Raw genomic sequence first — 19,345 nt, forward strand, 5'->3', positions numbered from 1 at the left:
CTTACACTGGAGATAACAGTGCAGAATGGAGGCTCATGGGAAGGAAAACAACAATACAACCAACCACGATACCCTACGTATCACAATATTAAAATAGATCTTTGAATAAATGTAGATTTTTCTAATAAAGATATAAAACTCAAGTTAATGTGGGAACAATTCTTCAACCATAAAAATGCGAGATACCCTTTTTCCTTGTTATCTTTATTCATATAAAGAATAACGACACAATAACACATCTCACAGTTTGATATGTATCACTCATAACTCACTGGGTTTTGATATGTTTCTATTACTTTACTTAATTTCTAATTTCTACAATGAAATAAAACAGAGGTCAATTTTCTGGATAATTACGACTGTTTTATTAAAACTCAACGATAAAACTGGGAAATATCCCTTTTTCTGATTATCTTAATTGAATTAAGGAATATGGACTTAACTCATTAGCCTATATAAGTATCACAGTACTGGATTTATCAAAATATTTTAGACATTTTTCTGATTTTTGTAAAGAAGAAAGATGAAGTCAATCTATTTAAAAAACATTTTTTATTTATATTTATTTTTACTTTAAAATGCAAAAATATCACATAGTTTGTCTTTAATCTCTAAATATTAGTAACATTTTTTAATTTGGGGATGGTTTTAATACTATTGTATCACTAGAGGGAATACTTTGTAATAGTTAAGTTAAAAAGGAGCTGACGTATCATTTTTCTCCCTAAAAATGACACTGCAAGTATCTAAAACAATGAATTATTAAAAATTTAAAAAAGGAAGGAATTTATCTCGTAGCCTATGGCACCTTTATCTGATTTCCACAAGCCTTTCCTCTTTTAGAAATAAAGGGGAAAAAACATTTTTAAATCTTAAAAAATAAGTGTCTCCAAAGAAAGGATTTTAAAAACAGGCTACACATCAAATTATATTAAAATTCATAGCACTCAAAAAGAGAAATTAAATAGTAAAAGAGTTGCAGCTTGCATTTGTGGAATAAGGGTTAGACATCAGGTGTAAATGAAAAGTATTGTTAAATGGTGTGCATTTCAAGAGTTAGGGTTTCTCTTTGAAAGTCACTGACAATTGCTCAAACTTCAAATAGATAGACTAGGATGTTTGTGTTAGGGGTAGAATTAAAAAGACTCTTAGCCCATGAGTCCAAAGCTATTTGTAACCATTTTTTCTTGTGTAGACTTAATATTTTAAACGTCTTGTAAAACACCAACGCTGTTGTGCATCGTCATGCTCTAAACATCTTTTTCTCAGGACATCCTGGGCTTTAAGAATATGTGTGCTGCAGTAATGTCCATTCAATTTTTAAAAAAGTAACAGAAGTTAAAGCTCAAACACTTTTTTGCATATGAACTTGTTCTCCGATGTCTTAAGGACCTAAAAGTGAAAAAACTAATCATCCTTTAATAAAAAGTCTTCAAAATATTCTCAAAATAGTCATGGCGCTTTTATACCTTGGCTGCTGATGAGCCAATATTTAAAGCAGTTCCACAGAGGGCCACATCTCAGGCTCTCTGTCTCTCTTTTTTCTCCTTGTTCTGTATAGGAATGCCAAGTTTGGCAAAGCACGCCAGCCTGCCATTGGTTGTCACAGCCCATGTGACATCCATTGTGGGACAACAATATGGTGGCTAATGCTAAGCTAGCATCAGGCGCAATCAAAAATGGATAAAAGGACATTCAATTTTGGAGCTACTGGTGTGGATTTTTCCTACTAAAGACCCCCAAAAGTCCCCCAAGTTCTAGGCTCACTAGAAAAGCCTCGGTTAGGGCTACGAAGGCATGGATAGCGTCATTAGAACAGCACAATTGAGTGCTTCCAGTGTGAGTCTTTGTTTGTGGAATTAGGGTTAGGTTTAGGCGTTAGGGTTCAATGTAAGGTATTCAGGGGTGTGCATTTCAAGAGTTAAGGTTGCTTTCTGAAAGTCATTGACCACTGTTCATGTTATGATGTTATGCTTAATGCTAACACAATGGAAATTGCTGTAAATAGGCAACAGTGTTGTCTTTTCTACACGCTAATTTTAACTTTAGAAACTACCTTTTTTGCTTAAAAATACTAAGGTGACTGCTTTCTTCTTTTGCCATTTAATGGTGGTTAGCAAACAGTATCACATGCAATACAGCCACCTACTGATGGAAGTTGTACATTGCATCCAAATGCTTGTAAGAATAACAGATAAAACTGGTTTTAACTGACATAAATGTCGTATTAAAACCTTCCAAATTTTCATGAATTGATGACCGTTGAATCACTACATCGCTAGTAACATGACATCCCTAGTTATTAGACACATGCAAACCCACTGGTCATGGGTTTGAAATGGGAATCATACAGCTGAATGTGCTCCTCACTTAGTGTTTTTTCCTTATCCCCATTATTACATTACCTCTCCCCTCTAGGTTAGTACGCCGCTGAAAGAACCCCGACTTGGGCCCCAATAACAGTAGCGGGGGAAATATCAGGAGTATTCAATTAGAGCGCTCCGCAGCTCTCTGTAGCTGACGTGTGGAAATTGTAATTTCCCCGACATGATTGATGGCGGTAATACAGGACGTCGTGTGAGTGCAGACGATGCGAGACTGTTGTGGGAATAACACCGCCCTCTGGTTATGGGGCTGGATGCTGACTGGCTGAAACACCTTGAAAAAAAAAAAACCCATACCTGTGCGTATATATTTGTGTGTGTGTGTGTGTGTGTGTGTGTGTGTGTGTGTGTGTGTGTGAAAGTATGCCAGAAGCTGTGCAGAGCGGCATGTAATGGAGAAAGTTTGATCAGAGGGGGGCTTTGCCTGCAGATATGACGCAAAAAAAAGAAGAGTTGATTTAGCAAACAGACGTCCAGCTCGCTGTTGGGGCCTGCTGCGTTCTGTTTTGATGATGTGATGTTTTCATCAGGCGGCTGAGGCAAGGTAGTTAATCATAGCTGTCAGGCGAAGGCCGCTAATCGAGCATCAGAGGTCTACCTGCAAAATTATAATGAGCTAGAATGGAGAGCGAATCCCTGGTCAGCGTTTTGGTGGTTTGCGTGTGGGCTTTGTAGCTTCTGTGAAGCAACGTCATACTGGGAATGATGGGAGATGAAGTCAGCTTTATATGAGCACAGTGATGCATGTAAATTAATAATGTGGCAGTAAAAAATTATCATGATGTGATTAATGTTACCAAAAATGTCATAACAGCGCCAGACTACCCAAAAATAGCACTACACCTGAAACATGCCATCAATTCAAGCTCTAGATTCAATTAGACACAAAATTCTGATTTAGGAACCAGTTAATCCCCAGTGTGCTTACTGGATTACATCACATTATTGCTTTTTGGTGCTGGAACTGACTGCTTTTAGACAACAGAATGAAACTGCAGTGCTTCATCTCTATCCTGGTTGAGCCTCAGCTGTGATTGGTTCATCTAAGTAGTTAAACTTTTTATGCTGAGATTAGGTTGGGTATTCACAAAGCAATCTGTATTCTTCCCAATAATAATACATCATACAGGAAAATCCTGTTTCAGTTTTCAAAGTCACTCTGTAGACCACTTAAAGACCCTGTAAAGTGAAATCCAAAATTTGTCTCAACACACCAGAAATGTTGGAATAAGGTTGCTGTAAACATGTGAAAACACTGAGATCTACATGAGACTGAATTCTGGGTTTAGATTGTTAGAAAGTTTTCACATCTTTACTGGCTTGGTCTAATGTGGGCGGGGCAAATATATGGGCTGGTGATGTCATCAGCCCATAGTAGGGAATGGCCCCGCCCCTCTAACACTACAATCTAAAGTCTCAGATCAGTTCATCTCAGTACAGTCTGAAATTTGATTTAGGGGTTCGTAACACAGTAACCTGTCATACAACAAACCTAAATACATAATGGAAACGGCGTTTTGGGTGACTGTAAACGATACTTTTTGAAACCAGCTCCCAGAGTGCACAAATCCGTAAACAACTACTGTTTCGTCTCCGTGTGGCCGGCCAACCGCATCTTTCTTGAAATGATTACATCACACATAGCATAGCTCTCTTTAGATGCCTGAGAGCGTCCGGCCAAAAACAACAATGGCGGATTACACGGTTGTGTTCATGCTGCAGAAGCTACTGAGCTTGTTATGGCTTTTACAGCAAAATCTGATGCTCCTTTACCACCACCGCGAACCGCACACACCATATGTTCATAAATCTAACGCTTAGAACAACCACAAGGGCAACTAAAGGAAAGTTTGTGTCAGTTTTCTGTGATCTTCTTCTCTCTTTTGGTGCATTTCCATGGCAGCGTTACAGCACCACGTACAGGCTTGCCATATATACTACAGCATTTTCGGTCGTTTTCAGTGGTTCTGTGCTTATGCGGATATTTCCTGAAACAATTCTGTCTTTACGGAAAACTTTTCAAAACGAAATGGAAATATATTGCTTTTGTCTCTGTGTGGACGGGGCCTGAGCTACTCTGATGACAGCCACATGTCAGAAAATACAACATTTACTCAATAGGCACCTTAGCCATGTTTAATGTAAAATATTCTGCTCACATCTCTACATATTTTACACTTCTTGTCATGTCAACATTCTTGCACCCTTTGCACATCTTGCAAGCATACCATCAATACACACGGACTTGTTTATACTAGAAAAACATCTGACATGTGCTTGTTCATATGTTAATGTTTAATTCTGTACACTGACAGCAAAGCAAACCAGTCAAATTCCTTGCCATTTAAGCTCGTTCCGATTTACTAAAAGGCAAACTCCCGGTTTACTTAAATGCAAGGTTATGACCTAAGAGGGAGAAAAGCAGTTAAAAGTGGCACCAAACCCTACCAGACTGGTTTGTATTCCAGCACGTTCTAAGCTGTGATGCTCACGATACACAATTAACTGGGTGAATTATCAGTGAAACTGTGAACTTGCAGTGATTACAGCACATTATGACCATTTGTACACTGGTATAAAGATCGCACTGGTAGGATATAGCTCGCTTTTAGGTAAAAAAAGGTATATCTGAAGGGTTCATATTACATAACAGCATCAGAAATAAAGCTGACTTGATAGTTCCCACTTAGTCGGTCACCTTAAAAGCATGCTCTCCCTCACTGAACATTACAACTCAGCACCCATAAACTCTGCTAATTCAGAGAGACTGTTACCTGTGGTGCTGCTGACGGCTCAGGGATAGGGCAAGGAAAGGACTCTTCACACACTGCCAGGCTCCGCACCAGCTTTAGCCTGGTGTTGGACTACGGAAGGGGAAGGGGGGGGGGGGGGTTGCAAGTTGGTGGGCACAGTTAAACACCATGCACACTCTTATACAAGTGCATCAATATCACGAGGCATCACAGTGACGAGCAAAAGTGAAGAGGACACATCCAGCGAGCATGATGGATTCTTGCAAGCACATTACACTGTTTTGAATCTTTCATATGATATGTGGGAATCTTCTCTTGAGTGGCTGAGCTTTTAGCTGCTTGGATACATGGCTACCAGTGGCAAAACGCCTTCCCATGGTTAAAGATTAAAATACAGGAAGCACTTTTATATAATCTAGAGCTGTCTGAAGTATTTTAAGGTAACTCAATAGCAATGCAGCAAGCACACAGGAAAATCATTTTGCTTACAGTTTTTCAGACAATCATTGAAAAAAGGCAAATTTTGCACGTCTGGAGTGATGTTTACGAACACAACTTGTCTGACTGCAAACACAAACGTCCAACGCAATCCAAGCAAACAATCCAAGTGCACATATCACAGGTTCGAGCATCTTTGCATGGCATGCGAGTCGAGCGTACCGTACCTTAGAGTACTTCACAGGCTGTCCGGAGGGAAGGGGAGGGGGTGAAGGGAAAAGAAGTGTACAGGAATCATCAAACAAAGCCTCACAGGGTCATTCTGTTATACTCTGCACAGCGTGGCTAACATTAGCAGCTAGCTCCGCCAGCTGTTTCTCTTTGCAGATTTGCAGATCATGCTTTGATATGTGGCCTTTTTACTTCAGTTGAGTAGTTATACATGAGTTCAACCCTCAGCAGCCTACATACCACTTTATTTCCATTAACCACTTAAAAACTGTTATACCATGCCACTCCTACTACACGCTAACTGCTAAGCTGCGGCTAAACTCATATTTACATCCAGTGAAGTGCCAGGGGAAAGCTCAGACAGGGAGAGAGCGGTCATAAACTGAGGCTAAAGCGGTCACTTAGAAGCGAGAGGTTCATTACAGAGCATTAAAGGCTGGGATTTCAAGCCTTTGTTTATAAAAAATGATGGTATTAAGTTTAACCAACTCGTAAATCTTGAGCTGGCTAATTTGGTAAACACTCTCTAAAAGACTGCAAAAAGAAATCTGTTTTTATATTTTGCATTAGGATGTAATTTATCTCAAATCAAGGCTATTTCAATCAGGACCATCTTCACAAATCAAGTTCCATATTAACAGTGGAGCCCTTCTTCGATATCACTTTTACAACTTTGAACTTGAAAGTCCATGTAGAGTTTCTGCCTGTATTTCCTTGAAGATGCCAGAATTGGCTCCCAGAGCTGCTGTTTTGAGGTAATTGGCGTCCACCCTCATAGAGCTTTTCCTTATGGATGCTCCACAGGTTCTTAATAGGGTTAAGGTGGCCAACCATAACTTTTCCTCCCTTTATGCCCATAGCAGCCGAGGCCTCAGTGGGTTTTTTGCAGCATGGGATGGTGCATTGTCATGCATGAAAGTTATTTTACTCCAGAAGGCACAGTTCTTCTTTTTGTACCATGGCAGGATTTGGCCAATTACAGCCCAAAACATCACTCCACCAACTCCTCGCTGACTTTGCAGTCTTGTTGGGACATGGTGGCCATCCACCAACCATCCAGAACCTCATCTATCTAGACTAAACTATCCAGTGTAGCACGGCATTCATCAGTGAATAAAACTGTTTAAAGATACCAGGGGTATCTTTAAAAGATGCCAGTAGAACACGGGATAAGGAAAGTGGTGAGCGTGCCTTTCATTTGGGGTGACAGGGAGTCCCACTGGGGTGTTGGGGTATCAAAATTAAGTATTGATACTTGTGTTGTAATTTGGTCCAGTAGGTAACAACTGTGTTGGTACATTTCGGTACTCATCCCTACCCTGGAGGATCCTGCATCCAGAGGTTCTTGGGACTCCAGAGGCACCAGCAGCTTCAAATACCTGTTTGCCTCTCATGAGTGGATTTTTCCCAGCTGCTTTCTTAATACGATAAATTTGCCTTGCAAAAACTTTCTGCACTATTTCACGCTTTTTGTCTGCAGAAAGATCTTTCTTTTTACCCATATTGCATAAAAGCTTGTTTAATAATGTGGTTTAACCTCCTTAGGTAGTTTGCCTTCTGTGAGTGCACCCTGCCCTGCAGTCTCACTCCTTATATGGGCATAAAAAGAGTGTTTCCCTATGATAATTAGGAAAAATGTGCACATGATTACAGAACACCTGGCATTCATTTGTCATGAATCCTTCTAAGAAAATTCCAAGGAAGGTATTGGTGAATGAGGCCCATTACTTGGAACAAGTGAAGTTTGAATTAAACATGACTGGCCTACATTTTGTGCATGCTTGCACAAGTGGCTCTGCAAAAGAGCAAAACAATTCAGCAAAAAAAGAGAAATAACCTCCTGTAAAGCTGATGTTATTAGGTTGGAAAATAACAGCACAATAGGAAATTCAAGTGGCACTGATCGATGACAAGAAAGTGACTAATTCCTTGTGCAGCATGAATTAATTTCCACAGAGCATATGCTGCTAAAGTGGCTGCATGTCGAGCTATTTTCCCAACTGCAGAAAACAAAAGGCAGACATTTGGCTGCGAGCGATTCGGGTCAGTTTTATGCGTCGCTCGCGGCTCCATTTAGCTGTCATGTGAATCAGACCCAGGCGCTGGAGGTGAGATGCAGAAAAGCAGAGAGAGACCGGATGCCCAACAGTGTGTGAGACAGCTCGGTGCCTTTGCGCTTCACGCACTAGTGGCTGTGTACGTATAAACAGACGGTCTCTCAGTAGCACGCATAGAGGAGCGGAGGAGAGGGGGGCGAGGGGGGGAGGTGAGACCTGGCAGGAGCCATTTCAGTCGGAATTGTAACAGAGCCCAGACCTCTGCTTCCTAATCCCAACATGCATCCACACATACACCGCTCTGTCCTTCGCACCTGTCCTCTAAAAATCAAAAGGACAACCCCTCCCTTCCCTGATTGAGCTCCAGGCCAAATAACACCTATAAAAAATTGAAATGGACCGCTGTTCGCCCATCTCCGCTGCCTGTGACCTGCTGCAGCCACCCTTTTGCTATATCAGGTAATGTGGATGGTGGGAGGTGGGAGGGGGGTACAGGGCTGGGACTGTTAGCGCACCGCTACACCAGCTAATTGAGCGGCGTGGGGCCGGTGGGGAATGAACAATGCCGGCAGGAGATAAAGGAATGGGAAAAAAGAGGGGGAGAGAGAGAGGGAAAGGGCTGAAGTCAGCAGAAGTAGGGCGGCCACCAGCCACCTGTCCTGCCTGCCTGCCGCAGAGGACGGAGCTGTAGAGCTGGAGGCAGATGGTGGCAAAGTCACCCAGTCCCCCCCCCTCATGTTCCTCTGCTGGAATGCTTTTCTGTACCCACATGTCCTCTTCCCATGTTTCTTATCCCCATTTCCTACCGCGCTCAGAGAACATCTAACCCTCACATGGAACGACAAAATAAGCCTCACCACCAACACTGCAAGCAGAAAGGTTAGTTGTTTCAGTGCTCTCGGCGTATCTCTTGACCACAAAATAATTACGCCACGGGGAATTTAGGAAAAGCAGGAGAATGACAGGAAAACAGCAAGATATAACCTACATTTGTAGAGGTCGCAAAAACGCCACAGGAGGCTGGGAAATGTGCAATTATGGCGGGGATGTTAAAAGGAAAGGATGGTTTTGCTCAGGGATGGAAACAGTTGTCAAAGTTTTAAACTAAGGAAAGACTTTTCACTTAGAGAGCACTTTTTTTCTTGTCAAAATATCGCTAGAGCCTTGTGTTAATCCAGATATATCAGAGCAATAAAAAGCATCATTTTCATTCTTGTTTGGTGTTGAATTTAGCTAAACTGTTGCCCAACTGGTAATCACAGTATAAGTGGACTCTGAAATCACACACATTTCCTCTGGGACTTTGATTCTGGAGCTTAAAGTGCTACACTTTCTTGCAGACTGGTATCTATTTAGCATGTGAGCCAACTTGTTTTAGCTTAGCACTTGTAGACACGCTGTAGCTGTTTCCATCTGGAACTAATTGCTTAACATTTGTCTTGCAGAGATGTTGGCTAGTTCATACTAGCTTAGCATAACTTTAGACACACTTTTTGCTTGTTAAGCTAGCTAAATTAGCTTTGTTAAGTAGCATTTGCTCACAGGAATGCTTTTTATTTTGCTATTTTACTTAGAAAACATTTCAAGGTGCAATAAAGTCCATAACTTGTGCATTTTTATTTTCTATTAGCATCAATAGCTTCCTTTATTGTCACTTTCAGCACACTTTAAGCAACTGCAACGTCTCCCTGCAGCCACAGTGATGTTTAGCATGTAAGCTAATTTAGTCTAGCTTAGCTTTGCATAACTTGACATGCTAGGGGTTTAATTTGTGTTTTATCTACAGACAAATCTACGCAAGCTGCTTCTATCTTGACCTTAAAGCTCTACATTTGGAAAACATGCTAGCAACATTTCTTGCAGACACACTTTTTGCTACATTAACTAGCTAAATTTGCATCTTTTTATGTAGCATTTATTCACTGGATTTGTATTTAATACCTCCATTCCCTGTGGACATGATTTTAAATGCAATTAAGTGCATAATTGGTGCATTTTTATTAGCATTATTAGCTCTCTGTATTGTCACTTTTAGCACACTTTAAGCAACTGTAACGTCTCCCAATGTCTAGCTTAGCTTAGCATAATTTGTGTATTTGTAAATTTGTGTTTTTTTTTTTTATCTATAAACAAACCCCTGCAATTTGTTTTTAGCTTGAACTAATAGCTCTAAATTTCAAAAAACATGCTAACAAAATTTCTTGCAGGGATTTGGTGTAAAGTTTAGCTAGTTCATGCTAGTTTAGCATGACTTTAGACACACGTTATGCTAGCTAAGCTAGCTAAATTAATGTTGCCCTTTTACATAAACAATTTAAGATGCCATTAAATCCATAATCAGTGCATTTTTATTTTTCATTAGCATTAATAGCTTGCTTTATTGTCACTTTTATCACATATTACGGGACTGCAACGTCTCCCTGCAGCCACAGTGATGTTAAACTTCACTTTAATCCATGACAAATTCCTTTTTCTATAGTTTGGTTCATGTCACAATGTTTACAAGTTCTTTATCTTCTTTCCATATAGAAGACAGTTTGTATCCAAACACAAAGTCAGTTACCCACAAGTTAAGACAGTATGAAATATACAAAATAAAAGAAAAGCTTTTTTTCACATTTTAATGGAAAAATGGAGCTTAAGGGAGATTAATCGCAAGTTATTCCAAGTTAAGAAGAGTCGTGATGTCCACCAAGGGAAGCTAGCGCATTCTGCAACAAAGGGGGCGCAGTTTCTAACAACTGGTTTGGAATGTACGGCTTGGGTAGTTAGCTTGATGCTAACACATGATAGAAATTGTCGTCTACAGGCTAGTAGAATTAGCATGACAATCATGGAAATTTAAACCTACTTAACATTGTTATGTTAAAATAGGTTATTTTTAAAGGTAACACATGCTCAGCTAGTTATTCAACATCTCTTTGGTTCGTAATGCTGAAGTTGTGTCATTAGTCAAAAGTCAGCTGCTTGTTAGTCGAATGAATCAAGCCAAGTCCAAGGGGAGTGAGCCAGGACACCTGCTATGTGTCTACACTATAGAAATGAAAGAAAAGGGATGCTACAGTGCTTGAGTTGTAAAAATGCCCATTTAGACCAGCTGTTCTTGTTAATTGACGTCAGAATGACAGTTATTTAGCTAAATCGTAATTAGCTAGCATTAGCAACTATAAGCTCATGGTCAGACGTACCGGACTGTTTGACAGCTGCAGCAAAAGTGTTAGTATTTTGTAACATTTTCTGGCCTTTCTAGACATTATTGCTTTGACTCTCCAAAATGCTGTCGAGGCAGTCTACTTAGAAGAGATTCAAGTCAGTTTCTTAGCCTATAGTTTGGAGGATTTTCTTTTATTGTTGACTGGAATGGTCCAGGCATGGACTTCTACCTTGCTGTTTTCTTACCTTTTATTCTCCTTACTGTGCACCCTACGTTCTTTCACCTTCCTCCTCTTTTATCCCTCATTCCTTCAACCTCTTAACCCATCCCTTCCTCCCTCATCCTCCCTCCCTCCCTCTCCCCCATACCGGTGTCATTCTGTTCCTCAGGGTAACACAGACACAGGAAGTTGGTAGATAAGCCAGGATTTGAGCTCCAGATTATCTGCCTGCCTGACTCCCTGGCTCTGCCTGCTTCCAACCACACGGCCAGATTGGCCTGAATCCTATTTTGAGGCTGCGGCCAAAGACACAATCCTTTCCCTTTCCTTGGATTTTGTTGTCTTGACCGCACCAGAAGCGATTTCACAGCATTTGGACTTTTTTTTTCCGCTTTTTTGTGCCTATTCTTCTGAGTACAAATGATTTGAGCACCAGGTTTGGTTTCAAAGGCAAATTAACAAGTGCAAATCTTCTGCAGTCCCAAAGCACATTTGTTGCAGTGACATGGAGACCTAATTAATTAGCAGTTTATTTGAAAGTGATCTCATCTGCACTAAATCCCCAGTAGATCCAACGCTTTAATGTTTCCCATTGAGGATGCACAGACTCATGAGTTTCCAAGACAAAATGATCTTTACCACACACAGAAGTCTCTCAAAAAAAGGGATGTACCATTGTTTAACATTCAAACATTTTCTTGGTAGCACCTTATTTTACTGGGCCCTGATTACCTAGTAATTTTATAGTGCTATGTGTGGTTATCTAGTAAATTCTCAATAATACTGTGGTCATTACCTAGTGAAAGTTGGCACTGTACCAAGTAATACCACAGTAGGACATTAAGGAAGGTTTTTCCTAGTGATAACGTATTTATTATAAAGTAATGCCTAGTAATAATGTGGCAGTTCTCTGTTAATTAAGTGGTATTTTACCTTTATCCCCTAACCCAATCCCTAATCCTCGTAATACTGTGACGATTCTCTGGTAGTCAGGTGGTATTTTCTTTATCCCCAAACTATCCCTAACCCTTGTAATATGGTGGCATTTCTCCAAAAATTAGGTGGTATTTTAAGTTGCTTGATAAGTCACAGGTAATCACAGGTAATTTCTTTATTTTTCCCCACTGGATTTAAATGAGTCCTTCCTGAATAATTTCAAAGTCATTTTTAGAGTTAGGGTTGGAGGTCAGGTTTAAGTAGTATTACAGGGAGTTACTTGATAATTCATAGATTATTACTAGGTAAATACTTCCTTAATATACCATATTTCCAAGTTAATACTTGGTAAAATGCCAACTTATTGCAAGGTAATTACCACCTTATTCTCCCTATTGCTAGATAATTACCACTCAGTACTTTAAAATTACTAGGTAATTAGGGTCCACTAAAAGTGTGAGCATTTTCTTGTATTGCTGCACCAGAATGTTATTAAGTCTTTACACCAAACAGTGGTGCAAGCAACAATTTAGACTGTAGAGAAGAAACTAACTTAGTATCCCTTACCTTAGGAAATGTTTGATTATACTGAACACAGTTAAGTCTTTAAGACTAACTTAACTCTCAGACCATTTTTTTCAGATATAAACTCATACATGAGAGTATTTATTTGCACTGTTGATCATTTAGCTTCCAAATCTCTTGTTTTCTATTTGCTGATCTGGTGGGAAGTGTCATGTTAGTGTCCCATTTTCCCATGACTTTTAGCTTCACTTGTAGCAGCCAACAGCTGGAATTCTCAGGTCACATTAGACTCAACCAATCAGACACATCTCTGCGATACTCAGGGATTGTTGATAGTATTGTGCCTTTACCCAAAATTACAAATAGATCAAGAGGGGTCTGGCTGCACACCACCACTGTCAGGACCCAAGTGATATAATCTGCCAGCACCATGTTTTGCCTTAAACTTGCAAAGCCAGTGGATTGGTCAGATTCCATGTCTGCCATCAGGAAAATCAATCTTACAAAGTTCAAGTCTGAAACGATTATGTGAGGTCTGAAAAATGGACCTGATGCTGACCAATCAGCAATTCAACTGTGAATCATGGTGGTGGCAGCATCATGCTGTGGGGGTGCTTCTCAGCAGCCGCCAACAGGAGGCTTGTGGGGCAAACTGGACGCGCCAAAGTAGAAGAAAATCCTGGAGAACAATGTTATTCAGTCTGCAGGAGAACTACTTTTCTTTGTTTTTGAGTAACAAAAACATTTTTGAATCATTTTGGACTTAAAGGAGCATTTTATGGTAGATGACCACAACCAAACCATTTAGTTTGTTTTTTTAAGGCAGGAAAAAAATCAAATTTTTTGACCCCTAAAAAACATATGCCTATCACCAAATTCTGTATTAGAGCTTTACAGCCAACGCTGCTATGTTATTAGTATAATTTTTATGCCTTTATATATTTATTTAAAATACATGATTTAGATGAAATTGAATCTTGTTTGAGTGTTAAATTTAGCAGAAATTGGGCCTTATTTTGGCTATAGCTACGATTAAAACCCTCCTGGGTCATTTTTGACTCATGAAAATAATAAACCCGTAGCATTTTTTATAATACACCCTAAAATGATGGTGTATATTGATCATGAGGAATGTTTAAAAAGGTGTGGAAGGCAATTGGATCATAATAAAACATTTATAATCAAGTTGTTTCCCTTATAAGGCCCATCACTAACACTATCACCATGCTGACAGCAATGAAGACTGACCCAAAAAAAAAGAAAAAAAAAATCATTATTATTTCAGTGTGCAGATTATACTTTTCAGAAATAATTTAGCTTGCTGAAGCAGCCCAGTTAAAACCATCCAGAATGCCTAGGGTGACAGGAGATCCCCGGGGCAGTTTGTATTTGACATTGACTGTTACTGAATTCTCATGGAGATGAGTTTGGAAGAGAAGTGAAAATGCTTGGTGACACGTCAAACATCCTCAGCGTCTGTCTGACTGCTGGCAACTTCAACCGTCACATTTCTACGAGGTAAAAAAAAAGACGCAGGTGTCGGAGTTTCTTACCTGTACGTCCCTCTTATTGTTGCTGCTGTGCTCCTCTCTGCCGCCCTGGCTCTGGTCAGCGGCCTCAGACTTGGTGGCGTTGTCTTTTGTAGGGGAAACCGCGTCGGCAGCCTCGGACACCTTCATCGTTTCAGTGTCGACTGTATCGGACATTCTCATTGCAAAGTCTTACTGGGAGATTCTGGCAAATACAGAGAACCTGGAAGAGAAAAACATTGCTGTTAGGGAATTTTCTTTACTCTACAGAGAGCTTTAGCGTTGGTGCTTGAGGAGAGCAGTAATGACTATTTACTGTTTTCATGTGTTTTTTTGACGAGAAAGCTTCAATTCCTCAGCAGTAACAACAGGGATTTTCTGCATGAGTAAAAATACAAATTTCCCAAGAAACGGCTGAAAAAATGTTTTTATTTGAAATGGTTTTGGCACTAGAAACATGGGTGTTACTAAATCGACATCAGCTATTAGCTAAATCTTTGTTTTAAGATGTCGGAGCATACACAGTGAGAATAGTTTGTCAAGTAGCAGGTGGAGAGGAGGAGGGAATGTGTGGTCATTTATCAATGCCGCCTCATAGCTCTGCAGCTGTTCATGAGACAATGGACATGATTGGCTGAATCACAGCAGGACAGTGAGAGCAGAAAGCTTCAGTTAACAATCACGAGATTGCTTCCCTGTTTCATGCGAGGGTCCAGAGTCTGGTGCTGGACTGTAAATAAAGGCATAGCATGTTTGTAGGATATAAGAACCCCTAAGGCAAAGGTATCTGATGCATTTAGCGGCCATGAGTTTAATAGTTTTAACAACAACAGCACAACATTTAAAGGCCTCCTGTTTTCTGACATTTCGCCAGAAAACAGGAAGGTGAAAGATCAACAAAGTATTGATACAGGACTGTATTGTTCCCTAGTTTAAGTGGCACAATTATCAATTAGCTTAAGGTTCGTATCATATCAAATCATATCGATCGTATATTCATTGTCATTTCCACCCTTTTTTAGTGTCACGATTTTAGCAAAACACTTTGAGAGGACTGCAGATTTTGGCTGAATGAGTTTTCTTCCTCTCATATCCATAGACTGTAGAAAGAATTTGACTAGCTAGCTGGATTAGCCGGACTCACAGCTTTTGAAGCCAATCTGTGGCGGCTTCCATGTCGCTGTCTCAACCGAACTTTGGATCAACCTAACAGGAGGCAAGACCCCCCCGCCCACTGAGCTTGACTTCCTGTCAGCTAAGCTAGCACTAAAGCCAGCCTTCTGGTGGTAGCCTTCAAGCTATCTGTCACTGCGCCATTCAGTGCGCAGTGAAGTTTTTCCTAAATATTTCTTGTGTAAAAAACAGCTGTTAAACAGGTGTAGTGTACATGACTTCCCGCTGTATTGCAATTTTTTACACTTCCGCACTGGCTTTCAGGACCTAAAGCTGCCACTTTGTCATATCGTATCATATCACATATCGTTTTTTACTGCATTGCTTCTGATCCAAGGCTCTGGAGAAGTTTGCAGATTATGGTTATTCTCTTTAGTATTTCCTATCATATTGTACAGTATCACACTGTATGACTTGATTCTTCCATACTTAATTGGGGTCATTTCCAGCCATGTCATATCTTATCTTGTACTGCACTGCATTATGAGCTACCCTGTAATCAAACAAAATGAAAATCCTGAGAGAAGTTTGCACATTATTTAAATTTTTTGTCATAAGCTGATGTATGGTATGATATAATGATCTACCCTGCAATCTCAGAATCCAGATTTCCCCCCCAAACTTTTGGGTTGTACTACATACAATCAGGAATTTTCACCTATAATCCAAATCCTAATACTGTTCAGACATTGTAGAGAGGATTTTGGTAGATTATAGGATGCTCCAAGGAGATAAATTTCAACAGTTTCGAAGAAAAATTGTACTTGTGTTTAGCAACAACTCTACAGTTAACAAAACAATCTGGAGGCAGTCAAAATGGAGCACAATTTCCTTATGATGAGATCATAATGGCAGCAGATGAACTGTGTGAAGCTTGTAAGCAAAATGTGGCTAACATTAATGCAAGCCCACTCGTCTGTGATCCTCTATGAAGGTTAACATCAGAATCACTGTGCTTCACTGCTTTGGTTATATATGAGTGTAACTAGACACCCTGTGTTCACCTTCATCCCTATTTTATAGATCAGAATAGTCCTATGAGATGCTATCGATGATATCAGTGCATCTTTGTTTACAATGGAATCATGCAGGGGTGGAAAGTAACTAATTACATTTAATGAAGTTACTGCAATGGAGTAGCTTTTTTTGTACTTGTACTTTTTAAAATCACTACTTTTAGTACATTTTGGGGTAAGTAGTTAAAATTTAAAAAGCATAAAGTACTGAGCAAAAAAATAAACACTAAAAGCTAAAATGAGGAAGTTTAAGCTTTCTGCCAACAAAAAGAAAATGCTTTCAAGTTTGACTTCTACAACACACGACAGTCAGTAGCAAATAGTGAGAGAATGATCCCACATTTCATCCTGTTGCACTCTAGGTTAAGAGAGACGTTATAAGAAATAACCTTGTAAGAAATCTAAATGTTCTTGTTGATATTACATGTTTAAGGTCACATATTTTACTCTTTAAAGACACATTTATATTGGTCTCAGAGGTCCCTGAAACATGCCTGTGCCGAAAAAATACTCCAGTATCGGATTTTTGCATTTTATAAAAGCCCTCTGTTTCAACCCTGCTTAGAACGAGCGGTTTCTGTGTCTGTGGCTTTAAATGTTAACCAGCTGTCTGACTCCGCCCCTGACTACACTCGTATCAGGAAATGGATGTGGCTCTCCAGATCCTCTTCTCAGGTGAAGATCAGAAGAGGAGGGCGGAACTTTCTGCCAAGTGGGGAGGGCCAACCAAACCTGGGGGCGGGGCTAACAAATTACGCTTTTTTTGACCAATGATTGAAATAAATGCATGCATTTTTCAGAAAACTGTTGGACTCATTTTTTAAATTCTCAGAATAGCACAATCTTATATAATCCTTGATATAAAACTCAAATCTTTTAGACAATTAAGCACCAGTTTTATAAGTTTTTAATATGCTGATTGCTGTATGTTTTTTTTTACATTAAACATAAAACATAGTGAGAATAGTCTTCTGTGATTTTCATTAAAAAATAAATAAATAACTATAATAATACAAACAATAAAAATACTGAGTTGCCAAAATATTTCCTGAATAAATCCAACTTTAAATGGAGCATGGGGACAGAAAAAAAACTATAAAACTAAAAAAAAATAGACTAAATTTCACATAGTGTTTTGTAAAAAAGCTGTGTTACACAACCTATTTCCAGTCTTATTTATAAGGGCCAAAAAGCTACATTTTCTCCTCTCTCTATCACTTGAGTAAATCTCTGGAGCAGAACTTTTACTTCTACTCAAGTATATTTTAATTAAAGTAACTGTACTTTTACTTGAGTACAACAGTACTTTTTCCTCTTCTGGCATCATGGCGGCAGGACAGTAGCCACTAAATGGAGCTACGCTGGCTGGTTGTTGAGCTACAGTTTAGACGCAGCATTTGATTCTGCTCCATCACTCTGGAAAAGCTAGCAGCTGTTTGCTACTTTCATGACTTTAATATTCTTCATAAAACTTTTATGTTTGATGCCATCTTAAACAGCAGAGTAAATAAATCACAACACATTAATGCCAATGGCGGATCATTAATTGCGTTGCACCTCTTGTCTGTTGCAGGGCTTATCTGTGTTATGCCGTGACCCCCCCCGCCATGATGAAGTGTGAGTTCATCCTGCTGATATGGCCTAATTATGCAGCCAGCCCCCATGCAGCGTGACACACACACAGCCACACACATACGCACGAGAAGGGAGGGCAGACATCTGGTACATGAGAGCTATGATTAATAGGTTAATTAGAAACGGGCACATCAAATTCACTTTGCACATCAAAACTGGATCCACACATGACAGCACTTACTCTGCTCTCCGGTGTGTACGTGACTGGCTGCGTGTGTGTTCCAATCAGCAGGGGCTTCAACCTATTTGCCCGGCAGTGATCAGAGCCATTTTCCTATCTGATCGGCGGCCGGCTGAGACTTGATTGTTTATCTCGGTCCCAGAAGAGCTGAGACAGCGAGCCGGAGCGGCTCTCTTTAAAAAAAAAAACAAAAAAAAAAAAAAAGAAGAAAAAAAAAAAAGGTGGCATCCAATTCCTCTATGTCACAGTAATTGACTTCTAGTGAGGTCCGTCTGCAGTTCTGCCTGGGAAATGTAGCGCTAACCCGCTGCTGCGCTGGGCTAAGAGGTTAGCTTGGGCGCTGGAGAGTCCGATGTTGAATTTCAATGACCTGTCAGAGGTTTGACAAAAGCAACGCAGGCTGCTGCTTTACATTATTTTTACATTCTGAAGGAAAACAGCTTAATACTCCAGAGTGCCGTGCACGCCTCTGAATATTTAGTGTCTGTTGCTGACATTTTGATGAGTGAAGTCTCTTGAGTCGCTCCGTTGAAGATTTGCAATATTGGACAGATATTTTCAAGAGCCAGCCTTGTGATAGATAGCTATTTTGTCCCTCACCGAATCATTCATTCATCCAAACACATTTTATCGTGGGACTGGAGCGTTGGACTAAATTTGGCTGCAGACTTTGATGCATTCAAATTTTCACCGAGTCGTCTCTCATGGCTGAGGTAATTGCACAGTGTGCCTGTTTAGAATCCCTGATGTTTTGACTGCATAAGTAATGCAGCTCATCATTAGATCCTCAGTGTTACATTAAGGAAATGTCGGGGAAGTTAGGGAGTAGCAAATTGGTCTCTTATGAGTGAGGCTGGAAACCGACATCAGCATGTTTTTCATATATATAAATGCATGTATGGCTTCTTTAATATTGTGGAGTCATATTCTGGATGTAATGGCAGCTATTTGCTGTCATCAGTAGATACTAAAATACTGTCTCAGCAGGGAGATTCTCCACTCTCATCATAATAAGCCACTGCAGAATAACTGCTGTGATTAATGCAAATATATTTCTTTCTATGTCAAGAATTAAAGCTCCTGTGTTAATTTTGGACAAAGCAGAACAGCTCA

At 39.9% G+C, this 19,345-nt stretch overlaps 1 protein-coding gene across 7 annotated transcripts in view; it reads right to left on the reverse strand.

Moving 5' to 3' along the window:
- The window catches only part of LOC121505966 (R3H domain-containing protein 1-like), an 87,298-nt gene that overhangs the window by 48,368 nt on the left and 19,585 nt on the right, over window positions 1-19,345 (reverse strand). For 6 of the 7 annotated variants that reach the window (XR_005991593.1, XM_041781421.1, XM_041781419.1 and 3 more), the window contains exons 3-5: window positions 14,252-14,450; window positions 5,803-5,820; window positions 5,159-5,248 (exon numbers count right to left, since the gene is read on the reverse strand). Coding sequence is in view for 6 of the 7 variants with exons in the window: in XM_041781421.1 (XP_041637355.1) it covers window positions 5,159-5,248; window positions 5,803-5,820; window positions 14,252-14,410 (267 nt within the window). In the remaining variant the exon portion in view is untranslated. The remainder of the gene's footprint in view (window positions 1-5,158; window positions 5,249-5,802; window positions 5,821-14,251; window positions 14,451-19,345) is intronic. The other variant, XM_041781422.1, reaches the window with a different exon arrangement.

Source organism: Cheilinus undulatus, linkage group 24 (genome assembly GCF_018320785.1).
Source record: "Cheilinus undulatus linkage group 24, ASM1832078v1, whole genome shotgun sequence".
Taxonomy (NCBI): Eukaryota; Metazoa; Chordata; class Actinopteri; order Labriformes; family Labridae; genus Cheilinus; species Cheilinus undulatus.